This window comes from Nylanderia fulva, unplaced genomic scaffold (genome assembly GCF_048542155.1).
Source record: "Nylanderia fulva isolate GAGA-0341 unplaced genomic scaffold, ASM4854215v1 Scaffold31, whole genome shotgun sequence".
Taxonomy (NCBI): Eukaryota; Metazoa; Arthropoda; class Insecta; order Hymenoptera; family Formicidae; genus Nylanderia; species Nylanderia fulva.
The window spans coordinates 1,421,387-1,446,225 of record NW_028190379.1 but is presented as its reverse complement, the minus strand read 5'-3'; the positions used below and the strand labels follow the sequence as shown (position 1 = coordinate 1,446,225).

Sequence of the window (24,839 nt, the reverse complement as noted above, 5' to 3'; positions counted from 1 at the left end):
ATGCGACTTCTGTGTGTGATATATTCTGTATATACACATTTCGTTACTAATCATCATTTTTAAGGACGTTTCGTAGTCAAAGGGCTATAATACAAAAACAGCGCTAAGTATTTTTTGTACATTACATTTTTTTTACTTTTATTTTTACTTTTATTTTTTAATTTAAATTAAAAATTTTTATTTAACTTTAAATTTTTTTAATTTCCTAAATTTAATTCTTTGTGCCTTATATTACCTTTTTTGAATATACGTTTAAATATATTTGAATTAAATAATTATTTAGAGATAAATAATTTATTTTTTATATATATCTATTTATCTAAATATTTTATAAAAATATATAATAACTTTACAATGTATATACATTCCAGTTTAAATTAATTACATAATTATTCATGTTATTTAAATATAAAGATGAATAAATATATATATATATTTTACTGAATTTATTTTGTTATTGTATATATTATAAACGTTTTAAAATAAAGCAATAATTATACATTTGTATCATTATAAGAAATTTATCTAAATATTATATATTATGTTGTCACTTACTTAGTGCAACTTTTTGATTTGACTACTTTTTGATGCTAATATTTTAACCTTTTTTCTCGTATTATCAATATAATTATTTAGCGCAATTTTTTGATTTCACTACTTTTTGATGCTAATATTTTAATTTTTTTCTAGTATTATTAACAAAAATAAAATATAATTTATAAATATAATTTTTGAGAAAATATTTTTGATAATGATTAATTTTTGCAAAGAATTATTTTGGCTATAAACATAATTTTTGAGAAGATTATATTTTTTATTATTATAAAGAACTATTTTTGCTGACGAAAGATATAACTTAGCGCTTTTTTTTTACATCTGTGATGTCTTTTTTAGTGGGATATATTATACCAAATGTCACTTTCTCGAAATTTTTTTATTATATATATTTGTTTTTTTTTTTTAAATAATATATTCTCGATTAAACTACGAAAAATCGTGAAAAAGCGAATAGATGCAAAGCTATTCTTTATCTAATCATCATTCTGGAGTCATAGCCTTCTATTTTTAATGTTATATATAGCGTTACATTACCGCTTGCTGAATGCGCTACCGGAAGTGGATTTTCTCGTCGGATTAGGGACAATGTGATAGGATATTAACCACAGCACCGTATATTATCGCACTTTTTACGAGCAACTTGGGTCAACCATTAATTCGTCAAATAGATGACAATCTATTACAGTGCCATTACTATTATTAAGAAAAATCATAAAATTACTTTTTGCAGCTTTCCCGTCCCAATTTAATTTCACGTAAATAGCTTTCATTATTTGCACGCCACACATTAAGAGATCTTTTATTCATAGAAGTAATAAATTGCAAACGAAAATTGAAATTACCCCCTCTTAGGATTAAAATATGCAATAGACAAACCACTATAAATATAATTATAAATAATATAAATATATATATATATATATATTATATATTATGAATAATATAAATATGTTATATATTATAAATAATATATATATATATATATATATATATATTATATATTATAAATAATATAAATATATATTATGAATAATATAAATACATATTATATATTATAAATAATATTTTTTTATTATAAATAATACATAATAATATAAATATATTATATTATATATTAAAAATAATATAAATATATTACAGTATAATACAAAATATATTATCTTTAGAAAGAGAAGAAACGTGTGTTAACTCGTTATAAAACGCAAAACTGTCCTGCTTAACAAAATGATACAGAGCGTCAGATGGGCCGGATGACATTTTTGTATACCAGCAATAAATAGAATTGACATCTGGACTTGCAGTAAGTGCGCTAACCTTTCCACGAGAAATTTACGGACGGTCCGTTTGAACCGTTTGGACCGTGAAAGTATGGTTTTAAGAGGCAATAAAGATACTTTATCGCCCAGTAATAATACATGTTCTTGCTTGTTCAATGACGCAAAGCCTCGGGGATGAAAGAGATTACGTGGTGGAATAACGCGTCGACTAAGCATCGTAAGCGGGTTTTGTTTTTCCGCGATAAATTCTATGCGAGAACACACGGGGGTATGCACACACATACCATATATTGTGTATCACGCAACGCAGAAGCGAGAAAAATATTCTGTGCGTCCCGATGCTGCAATAAGTATAGAAAGCATCCCCTACATCGCCGGGATTTTCCTCTCTAATTAGAAGCAGATCAAATTATTTCAGCGACGCAGCAAAAATTATTAACAGTCAAATTATTTCAACAATGTAATAAAATTTCAATTATTTCGCAAATAAATATATTCGAATGATAAATCTGAAATGCTGTGTTAATTAAAAAAGAAAAAAATGCACTAATATTAAATATCACAAAATATGTCGAATAATTTATTTTTTTAAGTAGTATGTTTTATGTGTGTACTTATTATAATTTATCACAAATTTTTTCTTTTATATTAATAAACATCGACGTTGTCGGTTTGTCAAAATTTCTAATAATTTGAGCCACACCCTTTGGAAACAGCGCATGTAGTAAGACATATCACAGTGGTATGCAATGTTCGGAATTAATATTCAGATGACCCATTTAGCTCTCCTCACTCTCTCCCCCTCTTTCTCTCTTTCTCTTGACATGCTCATCCTACCCAAAACCTGACCGCGTAACTATACATCAGAGAACGTGACGTGTAAACACATCCATCGGCTACTGAAACTCAGCCGACAGCGGCCCGACGTGCAAACGAGGCCGGCTTGAGGTTTATCTCGGATAAGAGCTTAACAGGAAGTTCGGACGTTATACATTTATCTTTGCGGACTGACGAGAAAATATGACTTCCGGCCCAGATTTGCTGTTTCTTCTCGAATAATCAATGCCGAGCTGAAAAGCATGGACGCGATGCTTTTAATATTGAAATATCGTCAGGATGTCTAGTCAAATGTCAAAATTAAATTTAAGGACATTTCAAGGAAATTTGTACGATTTTCTAATAGTTTATGATAAAGATATGTACAAGGAACCGAAAAAAAAATTTTATCAAGTCGAGATAAATTGCACGTTAATGAAAATTAATATATGCATTACCAATATTCGATAATAATATTTTTTTATATTATATATTATATTTGAACTTTTAAAATCTAGAGAGAAAATTGTTTCTTAAAATTTACCCTGAAAATCATGGCAATCGTAGAACAATATGATATTGGAAGAATTTTATAAGAGTTTCTCTGATTAATATTTATCGCAATATAATATTAATATTTTTTTATCGCGGTAAATATTTAATCAGAGAAACTCATAAAATTCCATCCCACAATTACCATGATTTTCAGGGTAAATTCTAAGAAAAAAATGCGCAACACATTTTTGGATTTTGTAAATACAAAATATATTGTATTATTTATGCGAAGTAAGAGATTAAATATTTTTTACTCGAATAGTCTCAGCTGACACTTTTAACTGATTATTTAGAAGAGCAACGAAAGAAAAATCAAAAAGACCTATACGAAAAATTCAAATCTATTTTCAGAATTTTTAAAGGAGAAACAAAATTTCAGAACATTTCAAGAACTTCAAGGATTTTCAAGAACGGCTAGACACCCTGACCGTTTATTTTTATTTAATTTCCTCCCTTTCTCTCTTAAAAAAAAAAGATATTTTCTTCTAAAGAAATATGACAAATAAATTATTATTATATTATTAATTATAATTAATTATTATATTATTATATTATTAATTATTATTTTTATTATATTATTATATTATTAATTAATATTAATATTATTATAAAATTATTAAATAAATTATTATTATATAAAGTGTAATTTCAACACGATTGAAATTGAAAAGGAAAATTGAGAGAGAGGTAAAAACTTTGGCGGGTCCATGCATCAGATTAAAAGTCCTTAGTCGCGGCGTTATCAACGATCCGGGTTAAGTGCGATAAGTCGCATCGAAATGTATTAACGTGCAATGAAGGTTGATAGTTGGGTAGAGCAACAGTTGTTTCGAAACTTTGGTCGCGACGTCGAGATCTCAATGCCGATTACAAGCAACGGGGGAAACGAGACTGTGCGTGGAATGAGGACGCAGTCCTTCTCTGATGAAGTTTCCTTTCCGGAAGTCTGATATACGTCGGTCTCTCTAAAGCAATTTGCCCCGCATTTACCGCACGACGTACGGTATTTTAACGCATGCCGCGAGCGCGTGTTCGGATCGCGGGATGCTAATCCCGAAATGTATTTGCGGCAATATATTGGATTCCTTAGAAACTTGAAGCGCCAATTTCGGAAGCGAGCAAAAACGATATGGAAACTAAATCATGGTTCTCGCGAAACTTTATTATACTTGCGCACATAATATATACGAACTCTGTCATATATTTTTAAAATATTCGCATAATAATGTCAAACTTGTTCCAAATTTATAACTTTAACGTACATCATTTTCATTATTATTTTATATAATTATTAACATTTATATTATATATATATATATATATATATATATATATATATATATGTTATGCTTTTCTTTTGTACTTGCGTGTTCATAAGAATATTTTATCTATAATATAATATATTGCCGTACACAATTTATATTTCATATACCTAATAAAACTGTATGATTTTAAATTATAACATTTAGTGACACGGCTTTAGAGAAACAGAACTCTTAAAAATCGACTGACGTTTCATCTCTAGACTCGAAAATATGCATTTTTCATAATACGAATATTTATTTTTTTTTTTGTCTTTCGTTAATCTTGGCGAGAGAAGAAAACAAAGAGAGCGCAATAAATTAATAAATGAAAAATTTTCGAAAAAATGTAATTAAAATAAAAGAAAGAAATTCTTACTTCAGAAGAATATCGATTTCGTCAAGTGCATAACTACTACTAAAGTTGGGGTATATGAGCAAATTTTTACTACTTATATAGTCAACAGAATTAATTCCAGTAAAATACACGTACGGCAATTTTTCAACATAGTAATTTCCTCTCTCAGCGGCTCACAGTTTTAATTTAGCACGGCTGACGAGTTTTTTATGTCCATTAAAGAAAATTGTTTACGATAAAAAGCTAGTTATGTAAATTTACCTTATTTGTCGTTTCACGTTTTCGCGTATTAACTTTGTCGCACAATTCTTTCAAGATTTTTAAAATGGAAAATGTTACACACATACATATATTTTAGTAATTAAAGTAAACTTTTTTTACATTTATATATTTTTTTGTACACTACGTTTGCAGTTTATAAACGTATAATTATTTCCTTGTAAATAAGTACGAATTCTTCTTCTACAAAACATCGAATATAACGAGCAAAATTTAATTTACATCTGTTAATCAAAATAAACTATTCAGAATGTAATGTAATAATGATAGAAAATTGAAAATATATTTTATTTTACATAAATAGTCATTTATGAAAAATAAATAAAATAAAATAAACGTTGCTCTTTTTTCCAAATTAATTCAAGAGGATATATAAAGATAGCATATAAAAAGATTAAAAATAATATTTATAGTGTTTTTTCCGCGAATTTTTTTAATAACGAATCCAGCTTTTCATATAATATTTGGCAGCACACACGAATCGAATATAGGCTCGTATGCGGTGATTTTAATTTGTTTGAAACGTTTTTCTTTTTTATTCTGATATTTTTTTCAGTATCAAGTAATACATTTTCCGTGAAATGATCCGAGGGAAGCTTTACAAATATCCAGTGTATATTTGTTGCAGCGCTACCTGTCAGTCCACCTGAAAGATGATAGCATACTCTCGCGTATCATCTAACCGGAAAGTGTTAATCAAATTGTTGCAATCTACAAGTGTACGCGAGTAGCTACTTCGCGTAAGTAACTTCAGCAAATTTCCCAAACTTATTTATATGCATACGTATATTGGAGAGAGAAAATGCACAGGATGGAGAATTATTAATCTCCTAACTGAAGATACAACATTTTCGAAAACATGTTTCGTTCAAAAAAAATGTCAAATGTCGGTCGATAATAATAAAAAGCTCGATAATTGAAAATTAATTTGTCATATAAGAAAGAAAGACGCTTTTTTATTCTTGCAAAAAAATGCTTCATCGAGTTGCAAACATATATTCCTGCACATAGTAGAAAAATTTGGATTTTCTTGTTAAAAACGGTCCCCGTTAAAATTTTTCTGTTAAATATTTAACACATTCATGTGTTAATTTAATATATTACTGTTCTGTTAATTGAACTTAAATGTTAAATTATTAAAAGAACTGAAAAAAATGTCAAAATAACACAATGTGTATCTATTTTTAATTTTACGCAATAAATATGTTCTGCTTTATTAGTGACAAGTTTTTCTGTTAAAACTTACAGAAAAAAATGTTGATTTTCTATTTTATAATATAAGTGATAAAATCTAAAACTGACATATTTTTTATTAATTTTTACATTAAAAGTATGTTAATTTTACACAAAATTTATTTCAAATTATTTGAAGGTTTGCATTTCTTTTGTGTTAAAATATTAACACATTTGTGTCTCCATTTAACATATCAATATTATGTTAAATTAAGAGAAATTTTTCAACTGTGTGTCATTCTTGATCCAAATTCGCGAAAATCATTATTGACTCGAATAAGGAGAAACTATGAAATATAAAATTGTTGAATTTTCCGATAAGAAATGTATATAAGGATTGAATGTTTGACAAGTTTCGATTTAGCCCGCATTTTATTAAGGGCATTGTGTTATCTCTACGAGTTAAATTTCGCGTTAGATTCGAGCAAAAAGATACATATATGTATATATTTGAGCTCTGTTAAAATAGAGATAAAATTTTTTTTCTAATTTTCGATAAAAATTCCACTCCAAAACCGCGCAAAATATTTGCAAATGGCCATAATTCTCGCGCGCTCGATATAAATAAAAGTCTCTTGTACCGTGATTAATATCCGTCGTGCGTTTGTATATTAATGCATGATTTACTTCTATTATAAATCGCCCGCTATTTGTCATCTTCTTGATGTCGGACGGTTTTTCAAAAATCACCGAAACAACCCGCTGATCGCGCGCGTTCTCAATTTACAGAATCGAATAATCCGCGAATGTGTACGAATGGAAAATGATTTATCCATAATGCACATTCGCGTTGTTCATAATCGCCCTTTATTGCATTGCTGACTAAATCGAAATTTGGACGTGCAAACATGCATAAAAAGCGTTGCTTTTACACAACGGACAGCTCCATTGAATTGCAAATTATATTTTTTTTCTTCTGTACGTCATTCGTGTATGCTTTTTTTTTTAACTCTCCGCCATTTTTAGGCAATCCGCCACTTGCGCGATGGTCGGGACGATAGATCGATAGAACAAATTGCGGTTGATGTCATTATGAATTTTGATGCTACCACGCGTTCATCGATCATCATTATTCATCCTCATTTGAATAAACTATTTACTTTGGCCGCGCGAGGATCAAACTACTAATTAATTCTTAGGTTTTTTCTGTAGTTTGCGCATTATTCGTGTAAATGGAAAGTGTCGTGACTTTTTTTATATATATAAAAAAAATATAAAACTTTTTTATATATAAAAAAAATGTATGAGTTAATAAAATCGAAGAACGTAATGTATTTTTTATCGCAAATTTGCAAATATATTTATTTTAAAAATTTGTCAGTGTATTTAAAATGTGTCACGATATATTTTTTGAGAATCACTGATCAATCGGAAGGTGCGATGGTGATATATATTGTTTATGTGTACGGAAACCAATTTCCGATACGATAACGCAAACCATAAACCGCGTCGCGGAAGCGGTTAACTCCTAAGAAACCGTTCAAGTTCTCTTCAGTTCACGAAGAGAAGAAGACAGCGATTTGTTTCGAGGCTATTATTTAAAAAATGGTATATTGAGAGTTAAAGAAACAAGATGAAAAAAATTATTTCCTTCAGCGCAAAATCGTTGGGAAATTTAAAGGACTATTGTACCTATCGATAGTTGTTTAAATCGTCAAAAGAATTCCGAGTCTCGTTTCTCCCAAAGTAATGTCTCAATACGGCTTTTGGTGTTGATGTCTTCTCGCTAGAGATGTATCCTTCACCTCCTTTCACCGACGCGCAAATTTGTAAGTGGCTCTTTCTCTAGTGTTCTAACTTCTGACTTACCTTCCACGAAGAGGAAGTATCCCTCGGGATTGTTCTCAAGTATCCGAAGTGCCTTAATCGTCATCTCAGCCAGGGAAGGATCGCCGGTGTCGTTCGTGTTTCGGTCGACGTCGAAGTCCATGTGAGAATAGGCGAAGAGACCTACGAAGAAGAGGAAAAAAAAGGGTAAGAGCAAATAATTGGATCGTGTTACGCGGAAACAAGTTCACAATCGTATCGACAAATAAGGAAGTCGAGGGAGAACAAATAGGAAAATCAGGACATCAGTGAAAAAAATCCGTGCACTTTTGCATGCACTGTAAAAAAATTTTGTAAAATTACATAAATAATAAATGTAAAATTACATGATAAATAATGAAAAGGTAATCATTTCTATTATTTATCGTGTAATTTTACACTTATTATTTATGTAACTTTACATATTTTTGTGTAACATATTACATATTTTTTTACAGTGTGGGAATTACTTATTCAAAACTGGCAGAATTACTTGATTATTAATTCGACTGTGATTTTTTTACATATTTTTAAAAGTGAAAATATATATTAATGTAAAATAGATAAATTACTATTTTTACGCAAAATTCTTGTAATTTTAAATTTAATATTTTTACTTTATTAGAACTTTATTATTATATATAAGCATTTATGCATTTCATTTATAGCATTTTTACATTACTAACATTTCCTACGTGTAATTCCACGTTCAGGGGAATATTTTTAATCTTGAAAATATATATTTCATATGAAATTACATATAATCTGTAATCTTCTATATGAATAGCAGTTTTACACAAATATTTTGGCAAAAGTGTATTTTCTTCTCCTATTTTTTTGCATTTTGTGTTCAACAAACTATTAATCGATTGTATGCGCGACGAATTAATAAGTCAAAATTTCTGTCCATTGACTCCATAGTTAGTAACTCTATCTTATTAGCCTGGTACATAAAGGCATCATCAATGACGATCGATAAGCACTACGTAATCTCATATTCCAAACACTGAATATCTAATAATTACTCTGATTACGAGACTGTCAACAGCGCGCAATTAATATGACACGACGAGCAATCGCATTAATTTAGAATGCCGAATGATGAAATTAAATTCTTGCAGGCCGCCGGCGACATCCCGCGACAAATTCGCATTTATAATTTAGCGCGCGTGTATTTTTTATGCAAATTAAATCGTTAATCAAAAACCATACATTGTTTGTCGGATAAAGCCCAAACAGCCAACGAGCATTATTATATGTTTGCATTCTCTATCGAGTTTCACAGCGAGCAGGCTATGAAAAAATAAAATGAGAGCGGTTAATTCGCAACAGTAAAATGTAAAATCCCCCAAGACATAAATATGTATATAAAAGAGTTCATTCAAATTTACCTAAGAGACGATTTATTTTTCGCGGATCCACGTTTTCAAATTGCTCCTTGTTATGGACGTATTTCGCGAGTATGTTTTTCCGACGATGATTTCTCGACCATTCCTCGATGAGATTTCGACCGTCCAGTCGTCTGCCTTCCTTATCCGGCTCTTCAGGGTCTAAAGTCACTTTTGGTACGAAATGACGTCTACCGCCACCGAGGACCACCTGATTACGGGGCAGAAATAAGAGCTTTATTTGTGTGTGTGTGTGTGAGCGAAATTTAGTCCTTAATTTGATAAAACTCAATTAAAATTCAGCGATTAAAATCTTCCGCAAAATTCGATCGCCCGATTCTCTATAAGATTCTCTCCCACAAATCGAAAAATTTATCACAAACGATATATAATCATCGACCCTCTCTGATTCTGCCTATCAGTAACGTCTGGACGACACGGAACCGACTTTAATGAGAAAGAAAGTTTTGCCTTAAACTTTCCCGGAGAAGCGGCGCTTCAATGAAATCGCCTGCGGAATTCTTTGCTTCGTTCAAACTTTAAGGCAAGAACTTCTTTTTTTTTTTGCTAAAAATAGCGTCATACGAGGCATCCGGAAAGGTAAAAACAGCTAATTAATCCGCACTTAATTCGCAAGTTAATTTAAGTCCCAGAATGCAATGTAAGCATCTTCCTAATCAGGCCTAATTCAATAATCAACGATTATTTAAATTTTAAAACTAGTTGAATCAAGAACTTCGCGCACACTTGAAACATTTGTGTTAAATTTAACAAATATCGCATGTTTCAAACGGTCCAGAAATTTTTGCGTTTATTTAACACAATACATGGATATGTTAAATATTGACTGACACAAATGTTGTGTTGATATTTTTACATAAAATAAATGCAAATTTCGAATAAACTTAACATAAATTTTGTGTAAAATTAATATAATTTTAATGTAAAAATTAACTTTAAAAAAATGTTAATTTTACATTTTATTTTTCCTACTTATAAAATAAAATCCACATTTTTTCCTCTAAATTTCAACACATAAATTTTATCACTAATAATACGGAACATATTTATTGTGTAAAATTAAAAGTAGATGCGCATTGAACTTGTTTTATATTTTTTCAATAATTTAACATTTGAATTCAATTAACACAACAGCAGTATGTTAAATTAACACATGAATATGTTAAATAATTAACACAAAAATTTTAACGAAGACCGTTTTCGAGAAGAAAACACTTCAACTGTGCGAGAGAACTTTGGATTAAAAAAAACTCGGATTGTAAAAAAATACTCTTTCTTTCAAATAAATAATGACATTCCGATTCGAAAAAATAAAAATATGCGCCAAGCTTTCCTTTCTTCGTTTTGATCTGATGGAAAATAATGCGGAACAAGCGTGTCATGTGACAAAAGGCGTGAATAAAACCGCGACACGTATATTTTTACGTCTATCGATATAAGATAGAAGAACGTAATAAAATGTGATAAAAAGGAGATAAACGAGCCACGATAGGAATTTTATGTCCACGCGTATGCAGAGAGAAATCATAACTGTAAAAATCCCTGTTCGTCATCCGGCGCGAATGTAACCATATCGGACAGGCTTTACATCTCTCCGATCGTTTGCATCTTTCAACTTTTCGCGAAAGTTGAAGCGGAGCGACGCGATATATTTTTAAATATTTCATTTGGAAATTTCACCGCGCATGCAGAGCGAAACTTACCTTCGCCTCGAGCAAAACCTATTTATTCGTGAATAATTCTGTCCTCCGATATTACTGTTTATCAATCAAAGTTTTCTAACTCTCGTAAGTAATTCAATTTGTGAAACGGTCGATGTTTGGGTCAAGTTTAATATACATATAATATTATTTGAAATGTGGAAGTTGTACAAAATAATCGACCAAACTAGCGAGTAAATAATTTAGTCAGCTTCACAACGTTTCAATCATGTGATTGTGGTCCTTTTCAAGGGAAAACTAAACGAAACGTCGTGAAACTGAATAAATTACTTACTCGCTAGTTTGGTCGATTGTTTTTTACAATTCCGATTGAAATACTAATAACTGTTATTAATAATTGGAAATTTATTATTTGAAATATTTCGTTATATATTTCTGATTGTTAAAAAATCTCATAAAATATCCTAAAAAAATATATTATATATATAATACTAATATATAAATATATTAAATATATTAATATATAAATATATTAAAAATATAATATATAAATATATTAATATATATTAAATATATTAAATATATTAATATATATATATATATATATACATATTAAATATATTAATATATATATATATATATATATATATATATACATATTAAATATATTAATATATAAATATATTAAAAATATAATATATAAATATATTAAAAATATAATATATAAATATATTATAATAATATATATTAAATATATTAATATATATATATATATGTAGGCGTATCTTTTATCTAATATCGAATATATCAGTTAATTATTGATTAAGGAAATGTAGGAGTGCAGGAGAAGGCCGGATTAATTTTGTTGACTCAGGAAAAGAAGTCAGGTTCGGAAGATATATATATATATGTTTATTGCGAGTCAGAAACGTCTTCGCTGTCCAAGTTCCGGTTCTACTCTGTCTTCCTTCCGCCGCCTCGATATGAAGGATTGTCTGCCGGTTCGTGAGAGAATGCGTGCTTGTGTCTCGATAAAACGTCCCGAAGATGATGTTCTCAACTGTGATCTGTCCCGATTCCCAAAAAGTCGGCATATTTATACCCGGTGTTAAAACCTTCCCTACCCGAAACATCGGACCAATCAGAATTACCTTTGTTCATCGCGCAGAACTGTGTTTTCGGTTTTCTCGACAAACAAAGGATCGCTCAGAACGCTTTCAATAATAAATATTACAAATAAATAAGTACCCGGCACGAGGTCGACAAACAAAACACGTAAATCAGCTAATCTCATCGTCGGTTAACGTCTTTATACAAAAAATGCCTACAGCTCGGCCATCCTGACTTTTTGACCGTCCCGGTCAACGTTATTACCAAAATTACAATACGCAATAAATAAAATTCCTTTACCAAATAATATATAATCATGCTCGAATATACGGGTGCATTTGATCCGTCGCAAATTAGATCACGTCTCGTTTTTTTTCTTTTGCGCTTCGTCAATATTTGTCTGAGGTTTATCTCGTATCGAGGTCGCGCTACGGATAATCGCTCACCTTAATTGGATCGCGTAATAGATCGCTCGCATCACCTCGCTGCTCAATTTTTTACCATCGGAATTATCATTCTATCATATTTTCCACCCGTCCGTTTGCCCTCGGCGTGCCCACAGCAATTGATACGTGCTCTATAGCACCGGATCCCAAATATCTCTCAAATATGTCAGATTTAACACAAGTTCCTCTGTTCGAAATTGAACGTCTCGATTTACCATACGCGCAGAAATATTTAAAGAGATACTCTACCGATTCCTCCGATGCTGTTGACTTACGCGGGTAGAGCCGGATAAATTTAGCGAACACGTCGATGACGACAAACAGGTGACGCCCAAACTTGAAAACAGAGTTTTTTCGAATAAAATTGTACAATGATTTTGCCACCAATAAAAATCTCGGCATAGATCGATGAAAATGACTCGCGAGTCCGACGAACCTATGTACGTCCCTGATGTTACATGGCACCGGATCATTCAACGCAGACTCTATATTCTCATCGCTCGGTCGTTCGTGTTTTAATGCGATAACCATCTCGAAGTCCGGCGCGCATTTCTCCGCTCGAAAATTACTTAGATAACGAGATTCATAGATCTCGCGAATCTTCTCGGCCGCATCCTTGTCAACCGCCGGATTAATTTTCAATTCTTCGCTCGGATGTACAACACTATCGTCGCATTCAATATGCATCATTTGGCAAATGACGCGCGCTTCTTCCGTGCTTACAATTTCGAGATCTTGCCCTAAAGTAACACGCAACGACGGACAATTCAAGAAATCTCTACCGAGTAGCACACTATACGCCATCGTATTATGAGGCACCGTGTAAAACTTTATTTTCAAACGCACGCCTCTCACCTCTAAGTCGGCGTGAACGATGCCGTCGATATTTAACCGCGAGCCGTTGATTCCGCAAAATTGATCGATGCTCTCGTTCTCGAGCAGACGTGAATCGCCCTGAATTATATCGCTTTTCACCAAACTAATCGGAGAACCCGAATCTATCAACGCGTCTACCACATAATTATCAAACCCGTTATTTTCATTTTTAGTCCTGATTTTCACCGTAATCATGTATGGTTTTAGTAACGCAACCGGTTGCACGACATTCATCGACGTAGTTTGCGCAACGCTGTTCGGCGTTTCCGACGCCGCGGACCGATTTCGCTTCGGACATTCTCTGGCGAAATGGTCCGGAGATTCGCACACGTAACACGCTCGCTTCGCTTGCGGTCGCACACACTGGGCCGCGGTATGGCCTGTTTCACGACACTTATAACACCTCGTCGGGCCTTCCCGCGTCGCCGCCTCTGCTCTGACTCCGCTGGTTGTCCTCACTCCGTCTCTCCCTGGCCGGACGTCTGGTCTCTTTGGATTCCCTCGGACCACCTTCTCGAACGCCTTCAATAATTCTCTTCCGGATTGGAAGTTCATCAGGCGCGCCTGACTCTGCAGCCGAGGATCCGTCACTCCTTCGATGATGTAATCGAGGAGCTCGTCTTCCGCGATTGGTACGCGATTTGCGAGAATCACCTTTTCGTGGTAATAATCGCAGAATTGCTCGTCTCCTTTCCACACACGAGCCTCGAATTCTCTCCTCAGTGTCAGCTTTCCTGGCCGCAGGTCGAACATCGACTCCATTTCCCGCAGAAGGTCCTCCAGGTCCAGCGTCACATACTCGGCCTTGGAGTAGAACCACGTCAACGCACGACCTTTCAACCGAGAGCTAATTAATACTCTCGCTGAATTCTCGTCCAACTGGTACGTGCGTCTCAGCAGCTCCAACTGCTGCCTCCATCTCCAAAAGGTGCTGTCCGTCGCGTCAAACTCAGGCAGCAGCTCCTTGATTCCTCTCACACCGCCGAACGCAGAAATGACGCTGCCATTCGTTATCGTCGGTGTCGAGGCTGCACTCCTCATCATCTCTATTTCCCTTTGGAGCAACTGTCGCTCTCTCTCCAAAATTTCTCGCTCTCGACGCAGTAACAAGAGTTCCGCCTGCGTCGCGTCGTCGTGCTCTCTCCGTTCCGGCGTCGTCATCCTCACTCGGTCTCCTCGTCTCGGCGTATCGTCCACGGTCTCCATCTCCATGGCGTCACCCTGTTCACTGGGTGAACGCACACCTCCTGAAGCCGGGATGCCATCCGAATATCTCTCCTGCCTCCGTTGCTCGCTCAATCTCGCCCATACGCCTGAATCGTTGGCATTCAGGCGCTGGATGAGCTCGGCTTTCGACCCTCCCAAGGTCAGTCCTTTCTCGCGAAGAGCCTCCTTCATCTCAGCGATGGTGAAATCACTCGGCTGCATCGACTCCGCCATCGTTCCTCAGATTTGCTCGATCGGTTCCTCGGGCACTCCGCGATGTCCCCAACACTCGCGCAACCCAAAGATCACTATGCGTTGATCGTCTCAACCCGCGCGTCCCACACTCGACGCGTATCGCGAACTCCCGAATCGCCTCTCCCAGGCCGAATTCGCGAAACCGGGTGCAACGCCTCGATCCCACTTCTGATTTACTGTAGGCGTATCTTTTATCTAATATCGAATATATCAGTTAATTATTGATTAAGGAAATGTAGGAGTGCAGGAGAAGGCCGGATTAATTTTGTTGACTCAGGAAAAGAAGTCAGGTTCGGAAGATATATATATATATGTTTATTGCGAGTCAGAAACGTCTTCGCTGTCCAAGTTCCGGTTCTACTCTGTCTTCCTTCCGCCGCCTCGATATGAAGGATTGTCTGCCGGTTCGTGAGAGAATGCGTGCTTGTGTCTCGATAAAACGTCCCGAAGATGATGTTCTCAACTGTGATCTGTCCCGATTCCCAAAAAGTCGGCATATTTATACCCGGTGTTAAAACCTTCCCTACCCGAAACATCGGACCAATCAGAATTACCTTTGTTCATCGCGCAGAACTGTGTTTTCGGTTTTCTCGACAAACAAAGGATCGCTCAGAACGCTTTCAATAATAAATATTACAAATAAATAAGTACCCGGCACGAGGTCGACAAACAAAACACGTAAATCAGCTAATCTCATCGTCGGTTAACGTCTTTATACAAAAAATGCCTACATATATTAATATATTAATATATATTAAATATATTAATATATAAAATAATGTTAATATATAAATATATTAAAAATATAATATATAAATATATTAATATATATTAAATATATTAATATATAAAAATATTAATATATAATAATATTGTAAGTGATAATCGAGGGTCGCGTTCAAAAAAACATAAAAACGAGCAATAAGACCTATAGATATCAAAATGAAATATACGTATATATCGACTTCTTTCGCCCGTGACATATCCAAGTTTCGTGACTGCATTCAAAGAAATATAGCCATCGAATCTACATAAAACGCAAAAAGTACCGCCATACATTTTCGCCACACATATACGAGAGTACACACGCGCAGGCACGCACACACACACACACACACACATACATATATCCCCAGGATATTATTACGTACGGTGATGTTACGGCCGGGCTCGTTCTCGAGCAGCTGACGCGCGATGTCTTTGCAGGAGGTACGTGCAGCAGGTGGCACCTTGCCGTCGTCCTCCCAGTAACGGCTGGCTGCATGCGCATAAAGAGCCGCCGGTGTCGCGTGTGTGACCCTGGTGGTTGTAACCAGCCCCGTCGATTTGCCTGCGAGCGGGAAAAAAATCGAATTTCATATATTTCGCCTTCGCGGTGAACTCCTTCCTTCTTCCATCTTTCTCTCCCGCTTGCTCTCCTTGTTTCCCACTGGAAGTTCCCGGCTACGTGCTTTCGTAAATCACCCCTTCGGATCCTCGCGGTCGTCCGTATCCGCGTCCGACTTTATCGCATTTAAGCGAGCTCGCGCACCGGTTTACTTGACGTAGACCCCGGAAGACAAATTTCCTCGAGTAGCGATCCCCGAGGCGAATCAGTACGATTTATCCTTCATTGGGGCCGAAGTGGATTTTCGAATGTCGAACTAGAGCTGGCACGGAGATGCGCGAGGATTATTACCGGAGAAGTCGGCCGATGTATATTATTCACGGGGAATCTCGTCGAATCGAGAGAGTATACCGCACGTTTAACGACTGGATGTGGTTGTGCGTTGCGGTGTTACTCGATCCCTCTCTCGACGAACTTAAACTCTCGACGAAGATTCGGATCCTTCAAGAACCGTGTCTCCCCGAAGAATACTTAACCTTCCCGAATGCGTTTATCGCATTACGAACTAATATTCTCACAGTTGGAGAATTTGTGTTTTCTCGGTAAAAAAAATCTCCGTTAAAATATATTAAATATTTCACACATTTATCTGTGTTAATTTAACATACCTATTGCTGTTACGTTAATTGAACTTAAATGTTAAATTATTAAAACAACTGAAAAAAACGGAATGTACACCTATTTTTAGCTTTACATAATTAATATGCTCTGTTTTCTTAGCGACAATATTTATATTCATTTTATTCTACAATATAAGTAGTGATAATGAAATGTAAAATTAACATTTTTTTTACTTAATTTTCGCATTAAAACTGTGTTAATTTTACACAAAATTTATTTCAAATTACTTAATACTTTGCATTTTTCGTGTTAAAATATCAACATACATTCTGAAAAAAATTTATTGAATTCGAATAAATATTTATTTCAATATTGTCAAATAAATTATTTATTTGAAATTAATAATATTGATTTGATATAAGAAAATCTTTTTTAAAACAAATAAAATATTTATTTATTTCAAATAAATTATTCATTTAGGAGTTATTTAAATAAATATTTATGAATTTAGTGCATTTTTCGTGTTAAAATATTACTTACATTCTGAAAAAAATTTATTGAATTCGAATAAATATTTATTTCAATACTGTCAAATAAATTATTTATTTGAAATTAATAATATTGATTTGATATAAGAAAATCTTTTTTAAAACAAATAAAATATTTATTTATTTCAAATAAATTATTCATTTAAGAATTATTTAAATAAATATTTATTAATTTAGTCATTTTTTTTAGTGTAATATTCGTGTCACCATTTAACATATCTGTATTATGTTGAATGAATACAAAAATTTCTGTGGATCGTTTGGGACCTCTAGAATCTGTTAAATTTAATAACACAAATTTTCCAACTGTGCAATTTGTTCACAATTGGGGATAAATTTTCCCTCTTAACAAACTTAAAATATTCGAAATGGAATATACAAATATTATATCTCCGAAAAAATAATTGTTCAATTATATGTAACCAAATAAAATAAATTTCATGTTTTCGATATTACCTCGAGATATTTAGATATACGCGAGGAATGGAAATGGTGATTAATAATAAAAGTAGCGGAGAACAATGTTTGATAACTCAATTGAAGAATTGAATGGGTGCAGAATTGGATCCTCAACCCGTGAGATCGCATTTTAATTACAGTAGCATTCGCAGTGATCTTGCCAGCCGTCTCGGGGATTTGCCTCAGCCCGCGAACGAGCTAAGGAATTAAGTTGGCACGCAGGATTCGCTCTCTGGCAAACGTGTGCAACGCGTTGCCAGAGGCCAGTAATTACGAGAGTGGCACTAGTGCCGGCTGGTTCGATGCTAATCAACCTGAGTGTAATGATGCGTGGTTCTCCATTAAAGGTACGCCGAAGGATCCTTTGATCTCGATATCTCGGCCTGAAATTATTACCATATTGTCCGTTCGACCTGCGCTACAGCTTAATTCTCTGCATCGGAATGGAAAATTCTACGCAATGCATAGAAAATTATAGGAAAAGAACATTATAAAAGTTAGGAGAGATTAATGAAAAAATTTTTTTTTTAATTAAACTGGCTTATAACAATGTGAGAATATATAGATTTTCATGCAAAAATTTTACCGCCACTTTTCTCTTTAGAATCTTTAAAGATTCGAAGCCCGATTTTCCTCTTTGTAACAAAAATTGAATAAAATAAATTATTGTATAGAATATTATTTAATTATATGTTTGATTTAGGTTTAGTCTCTCATAACTCGTCTAAGAGTCTTGACGTGTTGTCAAACCGACACTATATTCGTTCTTGACATCTTAAAATTTTAATTTTATTTTTATTTTCACAAGTATGTTTCGCTTTTTATTATTTTGTAATATTGTTAAATGAATTAATTTTTTTATTGTATTAATCTCTGTACATATATCTAGATCACTTGATAAGGATTCAAAGAAGGGTCGAAACGTCGTGATTTAATAAATAATATTTGCCAGTACGGTCGAGAGAAGAGTGTTACTTTTTTAAATTCTGTCTGGCGATTCTCAAATATCTACGTTTTTATTATTTAATTATATTAGCATCTCTTGTTTCGCAAAATTAAAACATTTTGGCACGTTGAGCTTTTAATAATGGCGTAAGTATTGCAGAACTTTGTTCCTTCGTTAACTTCCACTTTGCTTTAAGAGGAATTTAATTTGAGGCTTAACTGCCGAGTTATCCAAAGTTTCAAATTGAAAAGTTGTGAAAACAGATGGCGTTTCAATCGATTTTTTGCGAGAAAAGTTTTGAAAATCGGTCCTTGACTTATATTCGAAGAATGTAAGAAACCCAGAAGAACGGGCTCGTTCGCTCTTAAAGAAGGCGCAAAAAAAAAAAGAAAACTCAGTCCAGGCGATCGATCTTTTTTACGCGTGCCTATAAATTTCACCGAGAAGAGAAACGAAGACGTCCTACATCAGGATCGCGAGAGGTCCGTAAATATTCCTGCGGAGGATCATTCGCCGGAGATCCCTTGGCGGTCCGTTTCCAATTCGTTCTCCAATTCCTTCTCCCGCGAAACGTCCGATTCCATAGGTTGCGCACGATTTGAGATAATAATTCAAGGAGTTTCGGAGTTCCCGAGGTGAGAATTGGCGGAACTCTCGATTCGCCTCTCAAGATGCACGAAATCGACCGTAATAACTCGCGAGGACATCCCTAATTTACCCCTAAAACGCTTCTCAATCTTTAAATTGCAGGGCAAAATTGTTCAGAATCTCTGGATTTAAACACTATAGACACTTTATTAATTTACACAGTAGAAAAATTTGTGTTTTCTTGTTAAAAACGGTCCCCGTTAAAATTTTCGTGATTCTAAATATTTAACACATTCATTACCGTTCTGCTAATTGAACATAAATATTAAATTATTAAAACAACTGAAAAAGATGTAAAAATAACACAACGTCCATCTATTTTTAATTTTACACGATAAATATGTTCTGCTTTATTAGTGACAAGATTTATCTGTTAAAATTTACAGGAAAAAATGTTGATTTTCTACATTAATTTTTACATTAAAAGTATGTTAATTTTACACAAAATTAAAATATTAACTTAATATTTGTGTCTCCATTTAACATATTCATATTATGTTAAATTAACAGAAAAATTTTTTAAATATTATAATTTATAAATATGTTCTACTTTATTAGTGACAAGATTTATCTGTTAAAATTTACAGAAAAAAATGTTGGTTTTCTATTTTATAATATAATTGGGGATAATAAAATCTAAAATTAACATATTTTTTTATTAATTTTTACATTAAAAGTATATTAATTTTACAAAAAATTTATTTTAAATTATTTGAAGTTTTGCATTTATTTTGTGTTAAAATATTGACACAAATATTGTGTCTCCATTTAACATATCTATATTATGTTAAATTAACAGAAAAATTTCTATAAACCGTTTGGGATATCTGTTAAATTTAACAGAAATTTTTCAACTGTATATGTAAACTATAGACACTACAGACACTTTATTAATTTAATAGTGTGTGATCCAATAATATTTAAACATATCGTATACTTTACAATAATTTTGCGACAATAAATTAATAAGCACAATAAATAAAATAAAAAATATAAGAAAAGGTTCTATTATAAAATTGTGTTTTCTTATACTCTCATCTATCTTATAATTTATTCTCTTCCCAAGGTTTATTTTATATTTCTTATTTCAAGAGAGCAAAAAAAACATTATTCCTCGAGTGATAAATAATCATATCGTTCATTTTCAATCCTGCGATAGCCTCTGCTAATCCATCATTATTTTTCCGTCCCCATTTATTTTTCATCCCCTACTCGTTCTCGCTCGTTTAACTTTTATTTCATAATCTCTCCGCGCTTCTCCTTATTTCACTATTCCCGAATGATAGATAATCCTGTCGTTCACTCGCTCTTTCTCTCGAGTATCCTAGTACAGTTCCGCTATTATCCCGCCATCGATTTTTAATTCCCTACCCCTCGTTCATTCTCCACGTCGAATTTCCGCGGCGCGTTCCGTGTATCATCTCGTCGCGTCGGGCTGAAGAATGCGTGACAAACCACCGACGTAGGCGACGTAGGAGCGAAAAAGCCACGGGCCGGCGCGGCGATCCGGAGGTGTCGCCGGCGCGGCGATCCAAAGGTGTCACCGGCAAACGGCGCGCGATTAATCAGCCTGGCCATTCATCTTAATGATCGCGCCGAAGCAAGCTCGTCCTTTCATCGCGCGCGCGTTTCGCAGGAGAGCACACGTGCATATATGTATATATACAAACATACGTACGTGCATGCATCTGCCAGACCGGTCTTGGCAATGTGTCAACTATTCGAAAACACAATGCCGCGCTGTTTGTTACCCCGAGATGCCGAGGGTCCTGTCGCGACACATTGCGATATCGTATAAGGAAGAAACCACCTCGAAATCTCCCGCGTGATCTCGATAATCCGACCAGCCAGATGACGTCCGTAATTGGCAAAAAAGTTCGCGCGTTTCCCGATTTCAGTGAGAATAACGTTATTATCCCGAGGGGTCTTTCGAGAGGTTTTTCGTGGAATTTTTCCGCGAAAGAAGAATACCGCAAACCGCAACGAACTATAGTTTTCGAGGTATCGATTTTTAAAAGCAATTATAGACACACAGAGAGACTTTTCCTTTGAACTGACCTATAAAAAACGTGGTAGTTGCGAGACAACATTGGGATTTTATATATGAAAGAATTTTAGAGAGAGATTCTCTAATTAATATCTACCGCAATAAAAAATATTAACATCTACCATAAGAAAATATCAAATATACTAAAATATACATATAATGAAATTTTAATAATTTTTAAATATAGTTGGAAATTAATTTTGATTCTTTAAATATTTGAAGTAGAATAGATAGAGATTAAAAAAGAAGTAAAAATGTATATACAATTTTAATTGCTCATGATAACGTTAACACGCAGCATGATAATTTTCGACTTATTACCAAACATGATAATTGTAGTAAATTTTGCGTAAAATATAACGAAAAATTTCTCCGTGTATGTACAAGAAATAATATATATTTGATGAGATAATTTAGTGTTATTATTACCTATCATGTGTATATTTATATCTATTATACATATATAAAGTAAAAACAATAATTCAAACCCACTTCTGATTAAATTAAAATTAGATTTGTCATATAAAAAAATTTAATAAAAAGATCTTTATAAAAAATAAAAATGACTGACCTCTTGCCAACAATTATGAAATGTCAATATATAAAAAAATTTTTTTTAATACATCTATATCTCGAAAGCAATTGATCGTAGTGTGCGATATTCTTTTTCTCGCAAAAAAATCGATCACACTGAGAGGTCCCGGAAATAACATTCTTCCTCGGATTTCTTTTCTCGTCAGCGAGTAACTAAAAATATCTATTTATTCTCTCGAGAAGGAACTGTGAGACCAAAGTAATAACAATATCTATATATATACGAGAGTAAAGAATCAAAATTAATTTCCAACTATATTTAAAAATTATTAAAATTTCATTATATGTATATATACTCGTATATCACGTAATTAACGGGACGCTCTTGTCGCTCCAAATTTATAATGCGCGCGCACAGCTGTATATATATTCTGATATTTATTATTTATTCAATGCGAGGAAGAGAGAGACAGAGACAGAAATTCTCACGAACATCTGCGCACCGTCTCGTGCGCGCGGGAGCAAGAAATTGCGTTACAACCAGATTACAAGCGTGCTCGCTCGCGCATCGCTTTTTGCAGTGACCGACCATCGTAAACAACCGTAAGCAATTACTAATGACTCGCAGGAGCGGGAGGGTAACTCCCGGGGATGTAACGTTAATTCGCCGCCATCGCCAGCACGACCGCTCATAAACTTACGATTTCGCGGTAAAAGCAATTACAACGGCATCGCCGATAATTACCTCTGCAATAAACTCACCCCGCGATAGACCTACGCGACGTGGAGATGTATCGCATGTATATATATTTTGTATATATACATATATATATATATATATATATATATATATATAATATATATATATTTAATATATTATATATATATATATATATATATATATATATAATATATATATATATATATATTTAATATATATATTGCGAGACTAATATATATATATATATATATTAGTCTCGCAACAGAGTTTCAGTTTTACGACGTACGTTTTAGCGATGTAATAAAACCCGACCCCGTTATGGCCTTCGTTATACAATCGTGCGTTTTATCCAATTCGCGAACGACACTGTTTAACGACGACGGTTCTTCGCTGTCCGACGTTGTGTCGTGAACAACGCTTTTCTCTAATTGCATTTTCCATCTCCCTCATCAGCGTAAGACATGATCGAATATTTCTCCTTTGATATTTTATATATATGCGCAGCTAAAAAATTTCGGTTTAATTTGACAGGTATCACATGTCCCAAACGGTCCATAGAAATTTTTGTGTTCATTTAACATAATATGGATATATTAAATGGAGACACAAATATTGTGTTAATGTTTTAACACAAAATAAATGCAAAACTTCAAATAATTTGAAATAAATTTTGTGTAAAATTAACAATTTTAATGTATAAATTAATAAAAAATATGTTAATTTTAGATTTTATCATCCCCACTTATATTATAAAATAGAAAATCAACATTTGACAGAAAATCTTGTCACTAATAAAGCAGAACATATTTATTGCGTAAAATTAAAAATAGATGCACATTGTGTTATTTTAACATTTTTTCAGTTCTTTTAATAATTTAACATTAGAGTTCAATTAGCAGAATAGTAATATGTTAAATTAACACATAAATGTGTTAAATATTTAACACAAAAATTTTAACGGGGACCATTTTTAACAAGAAAACATAAATGTTTCTACTGTATGTATATGTATAAACGGTCTCTTTACGGCAGAGTATGCATTCGGAATTCCTGATATCGCAGCTAAATTGATTATATATGAGAGGAGATTATAGTCTTCTATTAGATAATATGCATATATAAATTATATTGAGCATCGTACTCGTATGCACACAATAAACGTACTAATTTATGTATCTCTTTGTCAGTGCATTCGAATATTTTGAATTTTTAATTCTTTGAGATTTCGATTCTCATATAATAGTATTTTTCATTTATAGAATAATTGCAAGTAGTAGTTTGTCGAAACTTGACAAGATTTTTCTTAGCAAAAATGTCTGATTAAATGACCAATTTAAGAAAAATTTGTAACAAATTGCCTTCAAGTTAAAAATAAAATCTTATTGTTTGATTATAATTTTAAGATTAACAGCATCTTCATTTAAAGCTGTTGCGCTATTTCTAATACTAATATTTTAATTATTAATATTAGTATTAAAATATAATGGCAAATATAAGAGACAACTAGTTACATTCATTTAAAGAATTATTTTAATTAAAAAAAAAAATAATTCCTAGAATAAATTATTCAGAGGGATGCATTAAAATCTTAAATAAATTATTCGATTACCGTCAACAAAATCTTTACTTAAAATGCACATACATACTCTCTCATAAATATATCTAATATCAATATATTAGAAAATTATAACGCGCGATAGATAATGCTTTAATTAAGTTTACTGACAAAAATGTAATTTACGAAAGAAAATATGATCGCATAAAAAAAAATCAATTACCAAATGTTCATATTGTCGAACGCTGTATCTAAACAGATCCTTAATTAAACCCCGATGATTCATT

The 24,839-nt window shown here is 33.0% G+C and overlaps 3 protein-coding genes across 3 annotated transcripts in view; 1 reads left to right on the top strand and 2 right to left on the bottom strand.

Moving 5' to 3' along the window:
- Positions 1-24,839, bottom strand: part of LOC114933876 (alkaline phosphatase) — a 254,391-nt gene that overhangs the window by 49,585 nt on the left and 179,967 nt on the right. The window contains exons 4-6 of the mRNA XM_085484700.1: positions 16,298-16,476; positions 9,575-9,782; positions 8,187-8,327 (exon numbers count right to left, since the gene is read on the bottom strand). Coding sequence (XP_085340826.1) covers positions 8,187-8,327; positions 9,575-9,782; positions 16,298-16,476 — 528 coding nt within the window. The remainder of the gene's footprint in view (positions 1-8,186; positions 8,328-9,574; positions 9,783-16,297; positions 16,477-24,839) is intronic.
- The window catches only part of LOC114933926 (caspase-1-like), an 88,412-nt gene that overhangs the window by 3,223 nt on the left and 60,350 nt on the right, over positions 1-24,839 (top strand). The window contains exons 2-3 of the mRNA XM_085484701.1: positions 5,773-5,884; positions 8,167-8,351. The gene's annotated coding sequence lies outside the window, so the exon portion shown is untranslated. The remainder of the gene's footprint in view (positions 1-5,772; positions 5,885-8,166; positions 8,352-24,839) is intronic.
- Positions 13,262-15,868, bottom strand: LOC146722480 (uncharacterized). Its single transcript, XM_085484699.1, is given in 2 exon segments — positions 13,262-13,372; positions 13,374-15,868. Coding segments are annotated over 2 exon segments (1,800 nt in total). The 5' UTR covers positions 15,126-15,868; the 3' UTR covers positions 13,262-13,324.